Source organism: Oncorhynchus tshawytscha, linkage group LG07, assembly GCF_018296145.1.
Source record: "Oncorhynchus tshawytscha isolate Ot180627B linkage group LG07, Otsh_v2.0, whole genome shotgun sequence".
Lineage (NCBI taxonomy): Eukaryota > Metazoa > Chordata > Actinopteri > Salmoniformes > Salmonidae > Oncorhynchus > Oncorhynchus tshawytscha.
Window position 1 is genome coordinate 74,694,232 of NC_056435.1, and position 25,534 is coordinate 74,719,765.

General features: G+C 42.5%; 1 protein-coding gene across 1 annotated transcript in view; it reads right to left on the reverse strand.

Annotated features, from left to right (window-relative positions):
• The window catches only part of LOC112227388 (ephrin type-B receptor 1-B), a gene marked incomplete at its 5' end in the record, with an annotated part of 170,651 nt that overhangs the window by 20,525 nt on the left and 124,592 nt on the right, over window positions 1-25,534 (reverse strand). The window contains 4 exons of the mRNA XM_024392262.2: window positions 1,445-1,660; window positions 4,389-4,636; window positions 5,711-5,899; window positions 19,900-19,964. Coding sequence (XP_024248030.2) covers window positions 1,445-1,660; window positions 4,389-4,636; window positions 5,711-5,899; window positions 19,900-19,964 — 718 coding nt within the window. The remainder of the gene's footprint in view (window positions 1-1,444; window positions 1,661-4,388; window positions 4,637-5,710; window positions 5,900-19,899; window positions 19,965-25,534) is intronic.

Here is a 25,534-nt window from a genome sequence, read left to right on the forward strand (position 1 = left end):
ACACACACACACACGCACGGTTGAGTTCTAATATAGTCATCTTCTGATGATGGAGCATCTGCTCTCTAAATAAAGGTAGATGTGGGTTTGTATTGTTGTTGTCTTGTCCTTGATTTCTCAAAGATCATCTCCAATGTTTAGATAGATAAGAACTAAATTTAGTCTCCTATATTTGTACTATCATGGTAGCTGATGTTTAGATCCCTTACCACCTTTATTTGTAGAACATCTTAGAGTTTTTAGTTGTAAATGACTCATACACGTTGGAAATATATTTTATTTCCTCATGCACAGTGTGTGCATATAAATGATTATACAAAAGTTGCCCTCAGGCAGTTTCGTCAAAGCAGCGAGCCGTTTCACTATATCCTTTAAAACAACTGACCTCACGAAAGAACAGACTCTGGTGTACTGCACCAGGCAGACTCACTGTATTCCCTCCAACTGTCAGGAGCAGCCGAATAATAAACCATTACAAATAACTCATTAGCAGTCGTTTCAAATGAAAGTCAATGCAGGTCACACACACTCACACAGCAAGCCCTCATAACCTTGCACTGCATTCAGATACGAGAGTGTGAGTGTGTTGTGGATGACATCCAAAACAGAGCGGGGAGGAGATGGAGTCAGATGCACCAGCCATAGTGTCTAATAATTATAAATCTGTTCCTCTGTGGTGTTCATTAGGGGCCCAAACCCTTCCATGATGCCCCTGGAATAATGCATGATGAGCGGGGGAAGGGGGCAGGGCGACCAGGGCCAGTTCCTGAGGAGTGAGGAGGGACGGTGCGCTAGCTGTCAGTTTGAGGGGCTGAGATGCTCTTTGGTTTCCCTGCATCCCACGCATCCCAATGACAGAGGGGAGAGAGGAGTTCTTCCCCAGAGTCTCTGCATTAATGAAGATGTGACAGTCATAGTCCGTGACTAGTAGAAAGAGGGGGGAGAAGGAAAAGAGAAGGCTTGTGGAATGTAAAAGAGAATAGATGGAGGTAAGAAAGTGAGTGACTGAGAAAGAGAAAAGTGAGTTTCCAGGAAGAGTGAAAGGAAATGCATGAGATGGCCAGACAGAAGTGCTGTAGTTCTTCTGACGTACCAGTTACCTCTACTTTATTCAAGCAGTCCTAGACACACACAACTACACACACAACTACACTCACAACTACACTTACAACAAAAGGGCCATGACTAAGTGTGTCTAAAAACATACCAATGAATCACCTTCTTCCTCTATCATAATACGCCGAATGCCGGTATGTTTGTTGACAACAATTGGAGGAGACACATCACAGTGGAGACACACTTCATAAACATCAATCCCAGAACCCTCCCTGTTCTATGTTGCTGGTCTTCAGACAGACAGTCTTGTTGCTATGAACCAACCTATCCATTTCAAAACATAAAGGTGAGAAAAACGTTTTGGGGGGGTTCAGAGAGTAGGACTCACCAGAGAGCTGGTGTAGGAGGGGTCAGATGTATCGTCCTGAAGGTAGCGCGAAAGTCCAAAGTCGGACACCTTGCAGACCAGGTTGCTGTTGACCAGGATGTTGCGGGCAGCCAGGTCTCTATGGACGTAGTTCATCTCAGAGAGGTACTTCATGCCCGCCGAGATGCCCCTCATCATGCCCACCAGCTGGATTACAGTGAACTGACCGTCGTTTTGCTGCAGGAGACATGGAGAGAGGTAGAGCGGGAGTATTAGCACCATGAAATTAAACTTGTCATCTACAGGCCTATCTGCAGGCCTTTCAGCTGAGATGTCAACAGTAAACAAGCCATACTTCAATGAATTCTACACTATTTCAAAATATTAGGCATGAAGATGTTCAGACCGGACACGGTTCTATTTGATTGCATGTTTCTACTTGATTGAAATGCAATTGATTTAAAAACCGCAACAACATGACACTAACACAAGCACATTTTGCATGCTATGCTACAGATGTTGTGTGAGTGTCAGATTGTATAGAGACCATGCCTAGCCAACACTGTTCTGACACGAAGAGGCTGTGTTTCAAATTCCTTCCACATCCTCTGCGATCTCATTCCCAGAATAGAAAAGCCTACGGACGCATCCGTGTCACCACAGTCAGGAAGTAAGGGCACACTTTTGTACAAGATCTGCCGTCACACCTACAGTACATACAATAGTCCATACACACAGGGTGTGACAAACAGCCTAACCTGCTGCCTATCTATCTCTATGCGACCCACTTCTCCAACACAGCAAACTAGTTGTTTCTGAGTCTGTGATGCAATCGTCAAGCCTTTACACTTAGTGACTTGATCTTTATATTTTTACTCTTTCTCTTTTTACACTCTTAGAAAAAAGGTGCTATCTAGAACCTTACAGGGTTCTTCGGCTGTCCCCATAGGAGAACCCTTTGAATAACCCTTTTTGGTTCTAGGTAGAACCCGTTTGGGTCCAATGTAGAACCCTTTCCTCAAAGACTTCTACATGGAACACAAAAGGGTTCTACCTGGAACCAAAAAAGGTTCTACCTGGAAGCAAAAATGGGGACAGCTGAAGAACACTTTTGGAACCCTTTTTTCTAAGAGTGTATCACACTATCGACACAGTGCCAGACAGCCCTTGTATTGCATATAATTTCATATTTTACATCAAAAGGAGGGGGATGGAATTCATTTTGATTCCCAAATTGGATTACTCAAACACGATCCTATCAAAACGAGTGGTTAGAGGATGTTTCTAGTGAAAATTGCACATCGTACATCACTGTTGGTAGCACTCACACATGGGGGAGCTCTCTCTCTCTCTCCCCCCAACCCCTTCCTAGTTCCTCCCTGTGTCTCCAATGCTCAGAGGAGCTTTGACACACACTAACAAATAAGAGGGTAGGGTAAGATCGATGGGAACATAAGACGGATGTGGCGGCTAGCAAAGCCAACTTCAAAGGGTCCCTTTAAACCAGCATTAGAACAAAGTAGAGTAGAAAACCAATCCATGAGATGGAGGGAGGGAAGGAAGAAGGGAAGGAGAGAAAAAAATAAGGGTTGAATATTGATTAAGCTGTACACTCGCTCGTTCCGTCCAAACTACAAAAGAGCGAGGGGATAGTCCATTAAGAGCTTGGGGCATGAGTGGAGAAATTAAACGAGGAGGACATAAGTTGGCTATTTCAGGAAGTCTTTGATGAGGGGAGGGTGGAATTGGGTTCAGTACATTTTCAAATCTACAATGACTGTGCTCTGTAAGCCTAAGCCCTGTTGCGGGCTGACAAATGTACATTACATTGCCCATATATCATCAGCTGTAACTCATATTGGTTTTATCAAGCCACAAACATGCTGCAATGAACCAGTGCAGTCTTAGTGCAACATACACTGAGTATGCCAAAAATTAGGAACACCTTCCTAATATTGAGTTGCAAACTCCCCCTACACACACACACACACACACAGGGATGCTGGCCCATGTTGACACCAATGGGAAAGGAAAGCGGGATACCTAGTCAGTTGTACAACTGAATGCATTCAACTGAAATGTGTCTTACGCATTTAACCCAACCCCTCTGAGGTGCGGGGGGCTGCCTTAATCGACATCCACATCTTCGGCGCCCAGGGAACAGCGGGGTTAACTGCCTTGCTCAAGGGCAGAACATATTTTTACCTTGTCAGCTCTGGGATTCGATCCAGCAACCTTTCGGTTACTGGCCCAACGCTTTAATGCTTCCCACAGTTGTGTCAAGATGGCTGGATGTCCTTTGGGTGGTGGACCATCCTTGATACACACGGGAAGGGAGACTGTTGAGTGTCAAAAGCCCTGCATAGTTGCAGTTCTTGACACAAACCAGTGCGCCTGGCATCTACTACCAAACCTCGTTTGTCTTGCCCATTTACCCTCTGAACGGCACACATTCAAAATCCATGTCTATATTGTATCAAGGCTTAAAAATCCTTGATTTAATCTGTCTCCTCCCATCTACCCTGATTGAAGTGGATTTACCAGTTGACATCAATAAGGGATCATAGCTTTCACCTGGATTCACCTGGTCAGTCTGTCATGGAAAGAGCAGGTGTTCTTAATGTTTTGTAAACTCAGTGTATATCATCATACTGTATAATACATATTATGTGAACAGAAAAAACATGTAAATAAACTATTACCACAGTCCCATTTACTATAAGAAACTATAAAAAAGAGGTGGTAAGCAGTGTTTAGAAATGATTAATAAGGCACAGTGGAGTGAACACCATCCATATTCCTGGGTCTATACTCATTAAGTGTTTTAGATTGGGAGTGCTGATCTAGGAGCAGTTTAGCCTTTTAAATCATGTTGAATAAGATTTCATGGGACAGGGGGACCAGCTGATCGTGGAGCAGCTCTCATAATCTAAGGCACTTGATACACACACGTTCTATAACTCACCCTCAGGAAGGAATCGAGGGCCCCGTTCTCCATAAACTCTGTGACGATCATGACTGGCCGACTCTTGGTGACCACGCCCTCCAGTCTGATGATGTTGGGGTGGTCGAACTGTCCCATGATTGACGCCTCGGACAGGAAGTCCCGCCTCTGCTTCTCCACGTATCCTGCCTTCAGGGTCTTGATGGCTACATAGATCTCCCTCTTGCCTGGCAGCTTCAGACGCCCCTTGTACACCTCACCAAACTCACCTGGGGGAAGGAGAGGTGTGGTGTGTGGTTATAGGGCTGGATCAACAGTCTAGAGAGATCAAGTCAATATTAGACCTTGAGATGTCAGTAAATATAAATCCATTTGATCGCGCTAGTGCAATACTTCAAATCTGGCTCGAGAGGGACCAGGGACCCTATTTGACCAGGGACCCTATACAACATGTATGTTGGACCAGAGTTAACAAGCAGAAGATAGTTGGACCTTTGTGTTTTCAATAATCAAAAGTAATTGTCTCATTTGAGATCAACAGTGGGGCTTTCTTATTGAACAGCAGCTCAGAATCTGGGGAGGGCATTCATGAATGGAAACTACAAGAATAACAACACAACAAATTCACAGTAAATATCTACTATTTCAATTCCTTGATTACTCATCATCCTCTCGGCATCCTGCGGAGATCCCACACCACCGAATAAACAAAAAACGGAAATCTGTAATTAGCAAACACCCATTCCTCTATCCTTTCCTTCATCCTACTCCTCCATCTCCTCCCCCTATCCTTTCCTTCATCCTACTCCTCCATCTCCTCCCCCTATCCTTTCCTTCATCCTACTCCTCCATCTCCTCCCCCTATCCTTTCCTTCATCCTACTCCTCCATCTCCTCCCCCTATCCTTTCCTTCATCCTACTCCTCCATCTCCTCCCCCTATCCTTTCTCGTTTCCTCTCGCCTATCATGCAGTGTGTCTCAGCCAGACCACCGGAGGCTACTCCAGTCCTTGTCTCATTAGCCTGCTGTTATTTAACTCTTTGTATGAATCAACACCAATGAGCATGTCCCCATACAGTCAAGAAGGTCTGGCATGGCCCATCGAGGGAGGGCATGTCCCCAGAGAGAGAGAGGAAGAGAGTTAGGAAGGGAAAGAGGGAGGGAGTTAGGAAGGGAGAGAGGGAGGGAGGTGGGAGAGAGAGAACGAAATAGAGATAGGGAGACAGACAAAGCAAAAAAGAGAGAGAGCTTGGTACAGGGACTGGGATGCTATAGGCTAAAGATATTTCTGCAACCCACCAACCTGCCCACGCACAAAGAAACACACATCCATCCACATTTACCTGCGCCAATGACTTCTTCGATCTTGACGGTGGAGACGTCGATCTCCTTGGCGAACTCCCGGACGGCCTCGTTAGGGTCCTCATAAGTGAAGGGGTCGATGTAGATCTTCATCCCCGGAGAGCCTGAGAAGTGGGTCGGGCAGCCCATTGGGGAGGGGCAGTTAGACATGTCGGCTCTCAGGGAGAGCTCTAGAACCAATCAGAGTGGATATGAACAATCAGTGAGAGTGCAGAATCTTTTGTGTTTTTGGTGGTGAAATGGGCTGTGGGTGGACATTGAATTCATATGTCCATGTAGTATGTATGTAACAGCATAGTGCAATGAAAAAGGTAGCTGTGCTGTAATACAACCTCTCATAAGGTATCTATGCATTAGAATGATGCTTCCATCGGGGTTAGAAGCGGTTCAGGGAACAGAACTAAAATACAGAAAATATTTTTTCAATGAAAGTGATCCACACTATTCCGGAACAGAACCATTATTTTAAAAGCATGGGAACCAGTTAATAACATAATTTTATGTTCAAGGCATTTTTTTCTAGTTGAACAAAAAAAACGCAAGGCTACTGTACTGATGTTACCATAGTCTACTGTACTGATGTTACCATAGTCTACTGTACTGATGTTACCATAGTCTACTGTACTGGCGTAACCATAGTCTACTGTACTGATGTTACCATAGTCTACTGTACTGATGTTACCATAGTCTACTGTACTGATGTTACCATAGTCTACTGTACTGGCGTAACCATAGTCTACTGTACTGATGTTACCATAGTCTACTGTACTGATGTTACCATAGTCTACTGTACTGATGTTACCATAGTCTACTGTACTGATGTTACCATAGTCTACTGTACTGATGTTACCATAGTCTACTGTACTGATGTTACCATAGTCTACTGTACTGATGTTACCATAGTCTACTGTACTGGCACCATAGTCTACTGTACTGATGTTACCATAGTCTACTGTACTGATGTTACCATAGTCTACTGTACTGACGTCACCATAGTCTACTGTACTGATGTTACCATAGTCTACTGTACTGATGTTACCATAGTCTACTGTACTGATGTTACCATAGGCTACTGTACTGATGATACCATAGGCTACTGTACTGATGATACCATAGTCTACTGTACTGATGTTACCATAGTCTACTGTACTGGCGTAACCATAGTCTACTGTACTGATGTTACCATAGTCTACTGTACTGATGTTACCATAGTCTACTGTACTGACGTTACACGCATGATTCAGAAGATAGGGAGAGAGATTTTTAATTAGCTAGAGAAGAATGGATCAACTGTTTCATTGCTAGCTAAGGATACTATAAACCTTGAAATTCACAATGGATTTATTAACTACAAAAAGGTAAGATACAGTATGTTTTCATCCTGGTGCCGCTCAGCACACACAAGCTTGTTAGCTAGCGGGCTCAAAAGACATTCAAAGTTCCTCCATAGAAGTTGCCCCTCCTAGATATAATTCAAATAATTCAGATAATGCATGTCACAACAAGATGCCAGAGCTTCAAGCCTCCTTCTCAACCCTCTCCTGCTCTCTATCCACCTGCATTATTTCACTCGAACCTTGTGCCAAATGCTACTTTTGTCTGTCCATCACGCATGTAAACAACTAGCCTGCCTGCTCTGTCTGCTCTGATTGGTGAAGTCATTTAATGAGCTAAATGTAAACAACTGTTGATTTCACAAGTAAAAAAATAAACACAAAGGAACAATATAAACCGGAAAACATTTTTGGTTTGAACCGGTTCAGAACTTTATTTTGCTGGTCGGAACATGGGACGAAACGAAAAAAATAGTGGTTCTGATTGGAAAAAATTATTTTGGTTCCAACCCCTGGTTTCCAGGACTCTGTCTTTGGGTGTAGGCAAACAAGCAAGCCTGTGTGAATGGATTTGAATTATAGTAATGTACGCAAGTCTATTAGGGCTCCTGTTTTCTCCCAGGAACAAGCACTCCTCCACTGCAGACACTAATAAAATAGTGTTTTGATGAATCCGTTTTATCCAACAGTAAACATCAAGAGCCAGGAGAAAGAGAGAGAGAGACAGAATGAGAGAGAGACGGAGAAACAGAAAGAGCTTTTTTCTTTCCTCTCTCACTCCCTTCCTCTCTGCCCTGTGATCGCAGAGGAACCAATTTCCCCACCATCTCTCCCCATAGATGCTCATAAACTGATAAAACAGCCTCGCTAACCAACGGCTCTAAGCGCCAGCGACAGATAGGTGAGTACAGTTCACTGTCTGGGGATGTCTGGGAATGGAGAAACACTTGTTTCTGAGGCAGATGAGATGGCTTGTGGGTAGTCAAAATCATATTCAACACATGAATTGACAACATAGAATATACGCCTAAAATCGCAACCTATCCACTATGTAATGCACTAAATTTGACTAGAGCCACAAATTCTCTCAATGACATTGATTAGCACTCTCAGACTGGTTTTGCAATATGGCACCAGGGTTGAAATAAGCCCATCGTCTCCTCATGAACCTCATTCATCTACATGACATGCAGCACCTAGGCTGAGCAGAGTCAAGTGGCGGAGGGCTGAGAAGGGGATAGGAAGGATAGGATCTCTATTGAAGGAGGGGATCAAGGTACCTTGTACCTTACATATAGCTCTTGAATGAAAGCTCAGACTGGCTAGCACACTAATTACCTTGAATCCTGTCTCTGTGGATGTAATTGCTGATTAGAGACTCCATGGAGACTGGATTACAGATAATCCATGAGAGGGTTTGGAGTTCTGCATTATATAATGTCATTATGGACGTGTGTGCATGCGTGTGACTGAAACGCAGCTCAGGAATCTCAGCCCTGGGAACATAGGCATACACACACACACACACACACACACACACACACACAAACGTGCATCCCATTGCCTTTTTCCATATTCCACAGACCCATGCCCACTTTCATGTATAATTTAAATAGCAAACAGTTTATCAGTTGTTTGTGCGGGCCAAAGCACATCCAAACCACCGGGTCTATTTTTGCCCAGCTATAAAACAACAAAGTCCATTGGGTGAGGGAAAGAGGGGGTGGAGAGAGAGAAAGATCCCCAATAACCAATAGCTCATGGCACAGATTTGGTCCTGAAGTGTACACACCTAACCTAATCTACTGTATAGATCCATGATGTGCGCATATACACTCATATACGCTACAGGCAAAACATCTAAATGAATATTCTCCTCAGTGCAAGTTAAGTTAATTAGCCAGCGTTTGATGTGAGAAAATAATTTATCAGACACACACTGCAACTTATTAAGGCAGAAATCAGAGAGAGAAAAATACAAACATTCTGCAATCTGCAAATCTTAAGGGATTAACACGCCGCTGGCCTGGATCGTAAATTAAAATCTAAATCCAGCAAGCAATTAGATTCTTAGTGAAATATATGGAAGTTTGTTGAAGAATCTGTCTTTTCCGGGTTGTTTTTCCAATGACAGACATTTCTGTCGGAAGAGTCTGGGCCGTTGTCACTAGAGGTCGACCGATTATGATTTTTCAATGCCGATACCGATAATGATTTTTGGAGGACCAAAAAAAAGCTGATACCGATTCATCGGCCAATTTTTAAAATGTCTTTGTAATAATGACAATTACAACAATACTGAATGAACACTTATTTTAACTTAATATAATACATCAATAAAATCAATTTAACCTCAAATAAATAATGAAACATGTTAAATTTGGTTTAAATAATGAAAAAAAAAGTGTTGGAGAAGAAAGTAAAAGTGCAATATGTGCCATGTAAAAAAGCTAACGTTTTAGTTCCTTGCTCAGACCATGAGAACATATGAAAGCTGGTGGTTCCTTTTAACATGAGTCTTCAATATTCCCAGGTAAGAAGTTTTAGATTGTAGTTATTATATGAATTATAGGACTATTTCTCTCTAGACCATTTGTATTTCATATACCTTTGACTATTGGATGTTCTTATAGGCACTTTAGCATTGCCAGTGGAACAGTATAGCTTCTGTCCCTCTCCTCGCCCCTACCTGGACTCGAATCAGGAACACATCGACAATAGCCACCCTCAAAGCATCATTACCCATCCATCGCTCCACAAAAGCCGCGGCCCTTGCAGTGCAAGGGGAACAACTACTCCAAGTCTCAGAGCGAGTGACGTCACCGATTGAAACGCTATTAGTGCGCACCCCGCTAGCTAGCCATTTCACATCGGTTACACCAGCCAAATCTCGGGAGTTGATAGGCTTGAAGTCATAAACAGCTCAATGCTTGAAGCATTGCAAAGAGATGTTTGAATGAATGCGTACGAGCCTGCTGCTGCCTACCATCGCTCAGTCAGACTGCTCTATCAAATATCAAATCATAGACTTAATTATAACATAATAACACACAGAAATACGAGCCTTTGGTCATTAATATGGTCGGATCTGGAAACTACAATTTCGAAAACAAAACGTTTATTCTTTCAGTGAAATACGGAAACCGTTACGTATTTTATTTAAGTCTAAATATTGCTGTTACATTGTACAACCTTCAATGTTATGTCATAATTATGTACAATTCTGGCAAATTAATTACGGTCTTTGTTAGGAATAAATGGACTTCACACAGTTCGCAATGAGCCAGGTGGCCCAAACTGCTGCATATACCCTGACTGCTTGCACGGCACGCAAGAGAAGTGACACAATTTCCCTAATTATAAGAAATTAATGTTACCAGGCAATATTAACTAAATATGCAGGTTTAAAAATATATACTTGTGTATTGATTTTAAAGAAAGGCATTGATATTTATGGTTAGGTTTGGTGCAACGACAGTGCTAAATCATCACCCGTTTGGCGAAGTAGGCTGTGATTCGATGAGAAATGAACAGGCACCGCATTGATTATATGCAACGCAGAACACGCTAGATAAACTAGTAGTATCATCAACCATGTGTAGTTAACTAGTGATTATGTGAAGATTGATTGTTTTTTATAAGTTTAATGCTAGCTAGCAACTTACCTTTGCTTCTTGCTGCCCTCGCGTAACAGGAAGTCAGCCTGCCACGCAGGCTCCTCGTGGAGTGCAATGTAAGGCAGGTGGTTAGAGCGTTGGACTAGTAACCGGAAGGTTGCAAAAACGAATCCCGGAGCTGACAAGGTAAAAATCTGTTGTTCTGCCCCTGAACAAGACAGTTAACCCACCGTTCCTAGGCCATCATTGAAAATAAGAATATGTTCTTAACTGACTTGCCTAGTTAAATAAAAGTGTAAATATATATATATTTAAATATAAGGTATATATATATATATATATATCTACAGTGCCTTGCGAAAGTATTCGAACAACTTAAACTTTGCGACCTTTTGCCACATTTCAGGCATGAAAAATATAAAGATATAAAACTGTATTTTTTGTGAAGAATCAACAACAAGTGGGACACAATCATGAAGTGTAACGACATTTATTGGATATTTCAAACTTTTTTAACAAATCAAAAACTGAAAAATTGGGCGTGCAAAATTATTCAGCCCCTTTACTTTCAGTGCATCAAACTCTCTCCAGAAGTTCAGTTTCTGAATGATCCAATGTTGACCTAAATGACTAATGATGATAAATACAATCCACCTGTGTGTAATCAAGTCTCTGTATAAATGCACCTGCACTGTGATAGTCTCAGAGGTCCGTTAAAAGCGCAGAGAGCATCATGAAGAACAAGGAACACACCAGGCAGGTCCGAGATACTGTTGTGAAGAAGTGTAAAGCCGGATTTGGATACAAAAAGATTTCCCAAGCTTTAAACATCCCAAGGAGCACTTGCAAGCGATAATATTGAAATGGAAGGAGTATCAGACCACTGCAAATCTACCAAGACCTGGCCGTCCCTCTAAACTTTCAGCTCATACAAGGAGAAGACTGATCAGGGATGCAGCCAAGAGGCCCATGATCACTCTGGATGAACTGCAGAGATCTACAGCTGAGGTGGGAGACTCTGTCCATAGGACAACAATCAGTCGTATATTGCACAAATCTGGCCTTTATGGAAGAGTGGCAATAAGAAAGCCATTTCTTAAAGATATCCACAAAAAGTGTTGTTTAAAGTTTGCCACAAGCCACCTGGGAGACACACCAAACATGTGGAAGAATGTGCTCTGGTCAGATGAAACCAAAATTGAACTTTTTGGCAACAATGCAAAACGTTATGTTTGGTGTAAAAGCAACACAGCTCATCACCCTGAACTCACCATCCCCACTGTCAAACATGGTGGTGGCAGCATCATGGTTTGGGCATGCTTTTCTTCAGCAGGGACAGGGAAGATGGTTAAAATTGATGGGAAGATGGATGGAGCCAAATACAGGACCATTCTGGAAGAAAACCTGATGGAGTCTGCAAAAGACCTGAGACTGGGACGGAGATTTGTCTTCCAACAAGACAATGATCCAAAACATAAAGCAAAATCTACAATGGAATGGTTCAAAAATAAACATATCCAGGTGTTAGAATGGCCAAGTCAAAGTCCAGACCAGAATCTGTGGAAAGAACTGAAAACTGCTGTTCACAAATGCTCTCCATCCAACCTCACTGAGCTCGAGCTGTTTTGCAAGGAGGAATGGGAAAAAATGTCAGTCTCTTGATGTGCAAAACTGATAGAGACATACCCCAAGCGACTTACAGCTGTAATCGCAGCAAAAGGTGGCGCTACAAAGCATTAACTTAAGGGGGCTGAATAATTTTGCACGCCCAATTTTTCCGTTTTTGATTTGTTAAAAAAGTTTGAAATATCCAATAAATGTCGTTCCACTTCATGATTGTGTCCCACTTGTTGTTGATTCTTCACAAAAAATACAGTTTTATATCTTTATGTGTGAAGCCTGAAATGTGGCAAAAGGTCGCAAAGTTCAAGGGGGCCGAATACTTTCTCAAGGCACTGTATATATTTTTTTGTTAATCGGCAAAATCAGTGTCCAAAAATACCGATTTCCGATTGTTATGAAAACTTGATATCGGCTCTAATTAATCGCGCATTCCGACCTCCAGTTGTCCACTATCTATGTGAGATGGTGGACATACAGTCGGCTGTCTGTCTATTCATGCACAAACCAGATGCTGGAGCACAAACCAGATGCTGGAGCACAAACAGCAGCTGAGACAACTCATTTCTGGATAAAGGAAACGTGTGTGTGTGTGTGTGTGTGTGTGTGTGTGTGTGTGTGTGTGTGTGTGCATGTGGCTGACATATGGACATTTCTGGATACATGTTGCATGTTGGCATTTACTAAATATGTATTGTGTGGGAGTGGGTGAATGTCAGTGAACGCGTGTTGATAAATGGTGACAGATGCTTGTGGTGTGTGTGTGTGCCTGCGTGCGTGCATGCATGTGTACATGTTCCTGCACATGTGTACATGTTCCTGCATAGGCCTACATATATGGTGGCAAGCGGATGTGTGTAGATCCATTAGTGTGTGTGTGTGTGTGTTTGTGATGCCTTTGGAAGTGGGTGGGTGTGTGTGTGTGTGATGTTTATGGATGGCTGTTGATGTGCTTGTGACTATTTTCATGTCATCTGACCATAGCACCGGATCCAATCTAAGTGCCAATGCCGTTTGGCAAACTCCAGGCAGTGCTATGGTCAGATGACATGAAAATAGACCTCATTAGCCACGCACCCCAGTGGTGGGTTTGGTGTCAAAAAATAGAATCATATGCAGAAAAGTACCTTGTGCCTACTGTCAAATATGGTGATGGATCTTTGATGTTATGGGGCTATTTTGCTTCCACTGGTCCTGGGGCCCTTGATATGTTCAACAGCATCATGAACTTGACCAAGCTGCAGGACATATTAGCCAAAAAGCTGGTTACCTCTGCAGGAGGCTGAAACTTGGCCGCAAGGGATCTTCCAGCAAGACAATGAACCCTAACACATCGAAATCCACAAATAAGTGGTTAATTGACCACAAAATCAACATTTTGCAATGGCCATCTCAGTCTCCAAACTCCATTGAAAACCTGTGGTGAGAAATTAGAGAACAACCGTTAATCGGCCGAGCTGATATATCGGGCCGATATTCGCTTTTTCTAGTCTATCAGTTATTGGACCTTCTCTATCAGCTTTGCTGATAGTCCCTTTACATAGCATAAATGCTGCTATGCCAGCCACCCCTCACCGCCTGGCCATGAGCACTGCACAATGCTGAGGAATGCATAGCTGGGAAAATCAGCAGCAAGCAGCAAGCTAGCTCATTCTCCAGCAGAAAGGTACAGATTGAGAAATGGATGAATTGACACAGTGACCAAAATCAAACTCCTGTTGCAAATATTAGTTTAGTTAATTCACTAATAATAAGGCTTGTGTCGACGTGCCAGGATATGCATGAAATAAGAAAGCTAGCTAGCTATGTGATCTGTTAGCAAAGATTACAATAATTAGCTAACCTTTTCATCTGCGATGTTAGCTAGCTAGCTATATTAGCTACTATGCTAGCTAGCTGGCTAGATAAACATGGTGATAAGATATCAGATAGGAGCTAATAGCCAATGTAGCTAGCTAACATTAGCTGGTTATCATTTGAACATGCACAATTTTTAGCAATGGAAAATCAACTTGCGTTGTAACGTTAGCTATATACTGGTGTGCCAATCTGACCAGCTGCAATCATATGCATACATTGACAGTTGATAGATTAGATGATTGTCCTAATAGGGAAAGAAGGAAGTGTTTTAAAATGGCCAAATACAGTTTGGCAATAGGTTTAGCTACCTAAGAATCATCCAGCATGTTTATGGACCATGTAAACTGTAGATCAGCGTGTGTGTTTGTACGTTCTCACTTAAACTATGGGCAGATTAAACTCTTAGACATAATGTGCATCGTTGTTTCATATTTTTTCCTACCCTCGCTCTCCTTGTTAGATATGAGGGGCAGCAGGTAGCCTAGAGATTAAGAGCATTGGGCCAGTAACCGAAAGGTTGTTGGTTCGAATCCCAGTGCTGGTAAGACTGAAAAATCTGCCGATCTGCCCTTGCGTGATCTGCCCAATTGATCCCAGGCGTGGATGTTGATTAAGGCAGCCCCCCTCACCTCTCTGATTCAGAGGGGTTAGGTTAAATGCAGAAGACGCATTTCAGTTGAATGCATTCAGTTGTGTAACTGATTTGTCAATTTCATTTTATTATGCACATTTATATCTTGGTAGCCAATGTCAACGCCATTGAGTGAGTTTTCATACTAGCAGTAAACTGCAGCAAGTGATATGAGCGATGGAGAGAGATGTGAAAGGGAGTGGAGTTACAGCCTCGCTCTATCCAATCGTAGCAGTAAGATCAAGTTGCACCCTGCCATTTCTTGACAGATAGCTGAACTCGCCAATAGAACTGTTTCTAATTTTGTTATGCATCCTGAGAGCTGAAAAAAATACTTATTTCATAAGCATCCGTGATCACAAATCATGACGTTACGTTGGACCCATTTGCATTGAATATATGTTATTTTATATTTACAAACTAACAGCAGTGCCTATAGGAGGTCCTTCCATACAAGTGTGACATGCTGGAGTGATGATTCTATGCAAATGTTGATGGTCATTAGGTCACTTTAATAATTCCATAATAATAATAATAATAATTTAATAATAATTCCACTTTAAGAATGTTTACATATCTCCCATTACTCATCTCATATACTGTATAATGTATCCTTCGCTATCTATTCTTTACTATCTATTGCATCTTAGCCGCTCTGTCACTGCTCATCCATATATTTTATACTTATATATTCTCATCCCATTCCTTTACTAGATTGTGTGTATTAGGTTTTGTAGTGGAATTTGTTAGATATTAGGTTTTGTTGTGGAATTGTTAGATATTACCTGTTAAATACTGCTGCACTGTTGGATCTAGAAGCATAAGCATTTCGTGACACTCGCAACTGCTAACCATGTGTATGTGACCAATAACATTTGATTTGATTTGATTAGGTCCCAAATGGAAGGCAAAACGATTGCCATCTGTACAGTAGCACCATAGTCTCCGAAACAAGCTCAATAACGAAATGCAGGCACACACTCCTATTGAATATGCATTCACCTGTATTGTGTGTAGGCCTATACCATCTTCATTTACTCAGTTAATGAAGAGATTTACAATTTAAATAAAATGTTATGTAGTTAGATTGGTAAAAACAGTCATTAATTGTTTGATTTTAAAATTTATGCATTAACGCATACATGACTCCGGGATATTTTGTCATAAAAATGTTAAAATGTAATGATATTGAATATTGACCTAAAATATCGTCCATCAGCCTCCTCGGCCCCAACAAATCCATATCGGTCATTCTCTAGTTTGAATTGTAGAGGACAGTCCATAAGCACAGACAAAGGATATCACGGATCTGGAAAGACTGTGTGTTCTCCAGTCTCATAAAACATTTTAGAAAAAGGCCCAGTGTTGTTATCCTTGCAAGGGGCGGGAGCAAGGGGCGGAATTATTGAAAACAGAGGTGCCAATTTTGACACCTACCTTTTTGAGAATTTGTTTTATTACTTGTTAAACAAAATCTCTTTCTCTGACCAATTTTGTTGGTATAAAATATACTTTTCTAATTTTTGGTACCTACAATATAGTTTGGTATTTGAATGATTTATTTAATAGTATTTTGGGGTAATTTTTATCAAGCGTGCCAATAATTTCAGTAAAATCCCTGAACTACCCCTTTATAGTTTTAGGTGTTGCATGTTCATTTCCCATTCAGTGCACCACTCATCACAGTTTGTGACTCCATTACCAACAGCCAGGGTGGAAAAAAAACACTCCTTAAGCATTTCAACCAAGAAGAATCAAAGTGGAGTTGTTTCTTCCAAAGTGGGTAGTTTTCTACCAATGAGTAGTAATTATAAAACTGTCTGTCAAATCCTGAAGAGAAAAGATCGGACATAATCTATTCTTGAGCATTATTATTAGTTAGCGGGTGAGAGTGGGGGGGAAAACACAAGCTGAATAGGAACACTTATCACTGTTTTTCCCTTGCCTTCAAATTGCTTGATGATAAGCGTGGTTAGCGCTGTTGCCGTCTCTCTAACATCTTCTTATTTTATTTCTCCACTTATGTTAATGGCTTTAAATCTCCATAAGATAGCCTCTGATACAACCAACTGTGAATGCCAACTCTTCTGAGGGTTTGACCGGGGGAGAAATGGCACACCGCATGCAGGTACAAGCTCCGCAAAAGACAATATAGACTCAAACTTGAATTGATGTTCGACAACTCAGACTCACGACTTACAGTATGTGGCAAGGACTACCAGAGAAAACAAAGGAAAATCCACCTGTGTGGTGCCCACCAAAGCCTCCATCCCAAACCAGCTTAAAACATTCTATGCTTTCTTTGAGGCAGACAATATCGAGCAGTCCAGGAAGACTCTCGCTGCTCCGGGTGACCAGGTGCTTTCGCTCTCCAAGGCTGATGTGAGGAAAACTCTCAAAAGAGTGAAAACTCACAAAGCAGCCAGCCCAGATGGCATCCCTGGCCGCGTCCTCAGAGTGTGTGCTGACCAGCTGGCAGTCATTTTCTCTGACATCTTCAACCGGTCCCTGTCCCTGTACCAGGCTGTAGTCCCCGCTTCAAAGAGACAACCATCGGCCCACTGCCCAAGAAAAACAAGGTGACATGCCCAAATGACTATCGCCCGTCGCACTCACCCCGGTCATCATGAAATGCTTGGCGAGGCTGGTCATGGCCCACATCAGGGCCAGCACACTGGATCACTCTAATTTGCCTACCGTTCCAACAGATCTACAGAAGATGACATTTCCAGAGCTATTCACACAGTCGAAAACACATCTGGACAAGAGGAACACCTATGTGAGAATGCTGTTAATTGACTACAGTTTAGCCTTCAACACTATTGCTTCCTCCAAGCTTGTCACCAAGCTCAGAGCCCTGGGTCTGGAAACCACCCTCTGCAACTGGAATCCTGGAGTTCTTGATGGGCAGATCACAGGCTGTGAGGATTGACTCTTAATGTTGACACTACCCATCCCGGTAGCGGGATAATTGTCATCAGCAACCGCTGAATAGCATAGCGCCACAGTCAAATAATATTAAAAAATATTCATATTCATGAAATCACAAGTGCAATATAGGAAACACAGCTTAGCCTTTTGTTTTAATCCATCTGTCGTCTCAGATTTTGAAATTATGCTTTACAGAGAATGCAATCCAAGCGTTTGTGTAAGTTTATCGATAGCACAACATAACATTATGTACACTAAGCATTAAGTAGCTAGGTCACGAAAATCAGAAAAGCAATCAAAAATATGGTTTACCTTTGATGATCTTCGGATGTTTTCACCCACGAGACTCCCAGTTACACAACAAAAGTTCCTTTGTTGCATAAAGATTATTTTTATACCCAAAATACCGACTGAGTAAAGCCGCCATTGTTCCTCCCTCTGTTATTGAAAAATCCACACACTCGGTTTATATATTATCGAATATATATTTTAAAAACAACATGAGGATTGATTATAAAAAACTTTTGACATGTTTCTGTGGACATTATGGATATTATTTGGAATATACGTCTGCGTTGTCATGACCGCTCTTTCCTGTGGATTTCTGAACATAATGCGACAAACACTTGTCGCATTATGTTCAGAAATCCACAGGAAAGAGCGGTCATGACAACGCAGACGTATATTCCAAATAATATCCATAATGTCCACAGAAACATGTCAAAAGTTTTTTATAATCAATCCTCATGTTGTTTTTAAAATATATATTCGATAATATATAAACCGAGTGTGTAGATTTTTCAATAACAGAGGGAGGAACAATGGCGGCTTTACTCAGTTGCGCAAAACTCACCTATCCACTTACGCAATGTTATCCATCACGCTCATTTTTCAAAACAAAAGCCTGAAACTATGTCTAAAGACTGTTGACACCTTAGGGAAGCCATAGAAAATCTGGTTGAATCTGGTTGATATCCCTTTAAATGGAGGATCGGCATGCATAGGAACAGAGAGGTTTCAAAATAAGAGGCACTTCCTGATTGGATTTTCCTCAGGCTTTCGCCTGCAATATACTCACAGACAATATTTTTACAGTTTTGGAAACGTTAGAGTGTTTTCTATCCCAATCTGACAACTATATGCATATTCTAGTTTCTGGGGCTGAGAAATAGGCAGTTTCAAATGGGTACGTTTTTTAGCCAAAAACGAAAATACTGCCCCCTACACGCAAAAGGTTAACACAGGGTCCCCCATGGGGTGTGTCTTCAGCCCTCTGCTGTACTCCCTGTTCTCCCACGACTGCATGGCTTTGCATGACATCAACTCGTCGACGACACCAATGTTTTAGGCCTGATAACCAACAGCGCCGAGTCAGCCTATAGGGAGGAGGAAAGTGAACTGGCATTGTGGTGCCAGGACAACAGCCTCTCCCTCAATTTCAGCAAAACAAAGGAGTTTGCTTGCCTTGCTTTAGGCAACTTTACAGTGTCAGTCAATGACCAAAGAGTGATAGGACCCTGGCTCAATCATGGTTAGCTTACACAGCCCTGAGAGATGAGTGTCAGTCAATGTTACTTAGAGCAGGAAAGGGATGACTTTTGCCCTCTATGTCGGATCAGGAAGGGGTGTATTTTCCTTCAATGCTAGAACAGGTTGTTTTAGTACTCAGCATGATAGAACTGTGTGTGGTTCAATCACGGTTACAACTCTGAGAGGTGAGTGTCAAGCAATGTCATTTAGAAAGTGTAAAGGGATGTTTTAGCCCTCAATGTTCAATCAGAAGGGGTGTTTTTTTCCCTCTATAGTAAAACGCGAAGGACATGGAAGGGTTGGTTTTGCCCTTAATGTGGCCTGTGTTTGTGATCGAACCAGGCTGAGTGTCAATCAAGGGTGTCAGTCAAGGTCATTTAGAACGTTGAGGGACTGTTTTGCCCTAAATGATAGAACATGATGGACAATTGATATGTGTTTTGTCCTATTTAACTAGGCAAGTCAGTTAAGAACAAATTCTTATTTACAATGGCGGCCTACCCCGGGCAAACCCTAACCCGGACGACACTGGGCTAGTTGTACGCAGCCCAATGGGACTCCCATAGGGCGGCGTACACGGCCGGTTGTGATACAGCCTGGAATCTAACCAGGGTCTGTAGTACATGGTGCTGTGGTAGTGAACTTACCTCTTCCTGTGCTGTAATGCTGTAACTTGTCGCTGTACACCGCTTCCTTGGTGTACGCCCGTTTCCTGAACACAAATCAGAGATAGAGAAAGAAAAGTTTTATTTTGTGGAAAAAGAAAATAAAACATAAAAACAACTTTAGGATGAAAGGAGGAGTCAGGAGGAATCATTAAATCTGTCTCGGAGTCTCACTAACCGAGGCCTGAAAGCGACCGGTCTGAAACTGAATCAGTGGCTTAGGGTTAAAGTTAGCTGCAGCGACAAATGAATTGTAATGAGAATGAGCTATTTTTTAATTAGAGATGTGATAACATCTCTGTAGCTTTTCATCTGTCTTCCTAACCCTCTCCTCTGCTCCTACAGTCATCAAACACCCTGTCGTGTCTGATAGGACGCTGTGCTACTAACTGGAAGCATATGGCACGGCTGCAAATTCTAAATTCAACTTAAAGGTTTCTGAAGAGAGAGGGGGTGGGGGAAAGTAGCATGGTGCTGTAACACGCTTTTGAGAATAAAATTGGTTTGAGTCAGTTAACTCAGGTCAACTCAGCGTGAACACTTTGGTCCACATGTGAAATGGACGATTCATAGAGAAACTCATAATACAGATGTGGAACAGTTACAGAGCCTTCACAAAGTATTCACACCCCTTTACATATTCCACATTTTGAATTCAAAATGGATTACATTTAGAAAGGTTTGAACATTTATTGAAAATGAAATACAAAAATATTTAATTTATGTAAGTAGTCACACCCCTGAGTCGAAACATGTTAGAATCACCTTTGGCAGCGATTACAGCTGTGAGTCTTTTTGGGTATGTCTCTAAGAGATTTGCACACCTGGACTGTATAATATTTGCAAATTATACTTTTTTTTAAATGATTCAAGCTCTGTCAAATTGGTTGTTGATCATTGCTAGACAGCCATTTTCAAGTCTTGCCAATATATTTTCAAGCCGATTTAAGCCAAAACTGTAACTAGACCACTCAGGAACCATCAATGTCTTCTGGGAGGAACAACTTCTTCTGACCAACTCCAGTGTATATTTGGCCTTAGGTTATTGTTCTGCTGAAAGGGGGATTTGTCTCTGAGTGTTTGTTGGAAACAAGACTGAACCAGGTTTTCATCTAGGATTATGCCTGTGCATAACTCTATTCCGTTTATTTTTATTCCAAAAATCTCCCTTGTCCTTGCCAATGACAAGCATACCCATAACATGATGCAGCCACCACCATGCTTTAAAAAAATGTATTTAACCTTTATTTAACTAGGCAAGTCAGTTAAAAATGACGGCCTACACCGGCCAAACCTGGACGACACTGGGCCAATTGTGCACTGCCCTATGGGACTCCCAATCACGGCCAGTTGTAATACAGCCTGGATTCGAACCAGAGAGTCTGTAGTGACGCCTCTAGCACTGAAATGCTCCGAAATGAGGAGTGGTACTCAGTGATGTGTTGTGTTGGATTTTCCGCATACCTAGTGCTTTGTATTCAGGACATAACATACATTTTTTTCAGTTTTCCTTTAGTGCCTTTTTGCAAACTGGATGCATTAGGTAGGCCGTCATTGTTGCAAACTGGATGCATTAGGTAGGCCGTCAATGTTGCCAACTGTAATGCATTAGGTAGGCTGTCAATGTTGCCAACTGTAATGCATTAGGTAGGCCCTCATTGTTGCCAACTGTAATGCATTAGGTAGGCCGTAATTGTTGCAAACTGGATGCATGTTTTTGGTAGGCCGTCATTGTAGATGTGCCGTCATTGTAAATAAGAATTTGTTCTTACAGTTTTTACAATCGCTAACAAGGGTTTACCTATACGTGAGATACTTTTTCTAAACTCATAACACACATATGTCACTCAATTAGCCAAATAGTACATTTTCTGCTCAAAACCACATTTTATTAATTCAATACCAACTCTACATTTTAAATGCAAAAAAACTCTCTACATACACTAACTCTATCAAAACACGGCAAACCCAACTCAATATCTAATCATTCAGTCAAAACACTAGCACATGTTTTCTATAGAAGAGGAACATATACAGTAGTCAATCATAGCACAATGACTTTCAAAATACTAACAGTTGATGTCATTACAAAAACTGCATTACTTGTCATGTTTCAGTTCTACCTACATCAATAGACAATATGAAATCCATTGTTTTTTGTAATTCAGTTTCCTTTTACTGTAAACCACTCTACATTTTTTGGTTGAGTGTCGAATGTGTGCATTTTTGGCAACATACTATCTAAAAGTGACTTTACTTTATAGAATGTACAGTAGGAAAAAATAGTAAGTGACAGAATTGCTGCAGTAAAAGCTTTATTAGCAACATGAAATTGCTGCGTGATCAACAACACATCCAACACACATGGCCTTTGGTTCAACAACACATCCAACCTACATGACCTTTGGTTCAACAACACATCCATCATACATGACCTTTGGTTCAACAACACATCCAACATACATGACCTTTGGTTCAACAACACATCCAACATGCATGGCCTTTGGTTCAACAACACATCCAACATACATGGCCTTTGGTTCAACAACACATCCAACATACATGGCCCCTGGTTCAACAACATATCCAACATGCATGGCCTTTGGTTCAACAACACATCCAACATACATGGCCTTTGGATCAACAACACATCCAACATACATGGCCTTTGGTTCAACAACACATCCAACATACATGGCCTTTGGATGGATCAACAACACATCCAACATACATGACCTTTGGTTCAACAACACATCCAACATACATGGCCTTTGGACCTTTGGTTCAACAACACATCTAACATACATGGCCTTTGGCCATGGCCTTTGGTTCAACAACACATCCAACATACATGACCTTTGGTTCAACAACACATCCAACATACATGAAATTTGGTTCAACAACACATCCAACATACATGGCCTTTGGTTCAACAACACATCCATCATACATGACCTTTGGTTCAACAACACATCAACATGCATGGCCTTTGGTTCAACAACACATCCAACATACATGACCTTTGGTTCAACAACACATCAACATACATGGCCTTTGGTTCAACAACACATCCAACATACATGGCCTTTGGTTCAACAACACATCCAACATACATGGCCTTTGGTTCAACAACACATCCAACATACATGGCCTTTGGTTCAACAACACATCCAACATACATGGCCTTTGGATCAACAACACATCCAACATACATGACCTTTGGTTCAACAACACATCCAACATACATGGCCTTTGGTTCAACAACACATCCAACATACATGGCCTTTGGTTCAACAACACATCCACCTGGATAGAAACGCTTGGCAGGCCTTATCCACCCATGGTAGTCTTCAGCTGAGATGTCTCTGCACCTGGATAGAAACGCTTGGCAGGTCGTATCTACCCCTGGCAGTCTTCAGCTGAGATGTCCCTGCAGCCGGCATCCACTGCATCCAGGAGGGACATTTGGTCATGTGACCGATGATCATACACTTTCCACCTCAATGGTGTTGAGGAAAGGTGAGTAGCGGGGAGGAAAGGTGAGTAGGGGGAGGAAAGGTGAGTGGGGGGTGAGTAGGGGGAGGAAAGGTGAGTAGGGGGAGAAAAGGTGAGTGGGGGAGGAAAGGTGAGTAGGGTGAGGAAAGGTGAGTTGGGGGAAGAAAGGTGAGTAGGGGGAGGAAAGGTGAGTAGGGGGAAGAAAGGTAAGGTGGGGGAGGAAAGGTGAGTAGGGGGAAGAAAGGTGAGTAGGGGGAAGAAAGGTGAGTAAGGGGGAGGAAAGGTGAGTAAGGGGGAGGAAAGGTGAGTGGGGGAGGAAAGGGGGGAGGGGGAGGAAAGGTAAGGGGGAGAAAAGATGAGTAGGGGGAAGGAAAGATGTGTAGGGGGAGGAAAGGTGAGTAGGGGGTGGAAAGGTGAGTAGGGGGAGGAAAGGTGAGTAGGGGGAGGAAAGGTGAGTAGGGGGAGGAAAGGTGAGTAGGGGGAGGAAAGGTGAGTAAGGGGGAGGAAAGATGAGTAGGGGGAGGAAAGGTGAGTAGGGGGAAGAAAGGTGAGTAGGGGGAAGAAAGGTGAGTAAGGGGGGGAAAGGTGAGTAAGGGGGGGAGGAAAGGTGAGTGGGGGAGGAAAGGTGAGTAGGGGGAGGAAAGGTGAGTAAGGGGGAGAAAAGATGAGTAGGGGGAAGGAAAGATGTGTAGGGGGAGGAAAGGTGAGTAGGGGGTGGAAAGGTGAGTAGGGGGAGGAAAGGTGAGTAGGGGGAGGAAAGGTGAGTAGGGGGAGGAAAGGTGAGTAAGGGGAGGAAAGGTGAGTAAGGGGGAGGAAAGGTGAGTAGGGGGAGGAAAGGTGAGTAGGGGGAGGAAAGATGAGTAAGGGGGAGGAAAGGTGAGTAGGAGGAGGAAAGGTGAGTAGGGGGAGGAAAGGGAGTAGGGGGAGGAAAGGTGAGTAGGGGGAGGAAAGGTGAGTTGTGGGGTAAGAAAGGTGGGAGGGGGAGGAAAGGTGAGTAGGGGGAGGAAAGGTGAGTAGGCGGGAGGAAAGGTGAGTAAGGGGGAGGAAAGGTAAGTAGGGGGGAGGAAAGGGGAGTAAAGGGGAGGAAAGGTGAGTAGAAGGGAGGAAAAGGGAAACAATTCTTGGATGGGCTGCAAACCAGTTTGTGATTCCATGTGATTGGTGGAATGCTACATTGTCCCATGCAATCACAAATATCCTCATGTCTTTTCCCAGTGGCTCCCTTTCTGCTTCTGGCACCAGTTGTTGGTGGAGGTCATCTAAAACCAAAAGAAGGCGCTCAGTGTTGTAGGAACCAATCTGACATTTCTGCAGGACCAAACCAGCACTCGAGGCTGCAGCACAAATTGTGATATTTGCTCCTCTCTGACCCGGCACATCAACTGTGGCCCTATTTCCGATGACGTTTCTTCCCCACCAATGTGTTTTGCCAGGTTAAACCCTGCCTCGTCTACATAAATGATTTCATGTGGGGTCTGATTAGCCTCCAACTCCATGACTCTCAAAAGAAATCTAACACAGTATGCGTAAATGCTTTTTAGTATGTCCTACTGTATGTACTGTAACCCATGATTACATGTAGAGTAGCATAGTGTAAAACTCACTATAGAGCAAGTCATATTGAATAGACCCGCTCACTGTTCCTTTCAAAAAAGGAACTGAAAGATACTGAGAGAAACTGAGAGAAACTGATTGCGTCCTTTAGAGGAACAAAAATACAATTGCATATGTATTTGCAAAGGGTCTGCTGGCCTACAGTTACTGTGCGACTTTACAGTAATGATAGAAGAAGCCCTTGTTAAATGCATTACTTTACCTGTTGGTTTGCTGAAAATTCTGGATAATGGTAGCCACGGTTGACCATCTGAGATTAGGTTGGACTCTTTCACCAGTATCTCTCAGTGATAGACCCTGGTTTATCACATGGTCTATGATGGTGGCTCTTATTTCATCAATGACAGCAGCTCTTACTCTCCTTTGAACACCACCACACATTCTTACTCATCTCCCCCTACCTCCCTTTCTCCCTGGTCCAGCTACTCCTCTCCCTGGTCCAGCTACTCCTCTGCCTGGTCCAGCTACCCCTCTCCCTGGTCCAGCTACTCCTCTCCCTGGTCTAGCT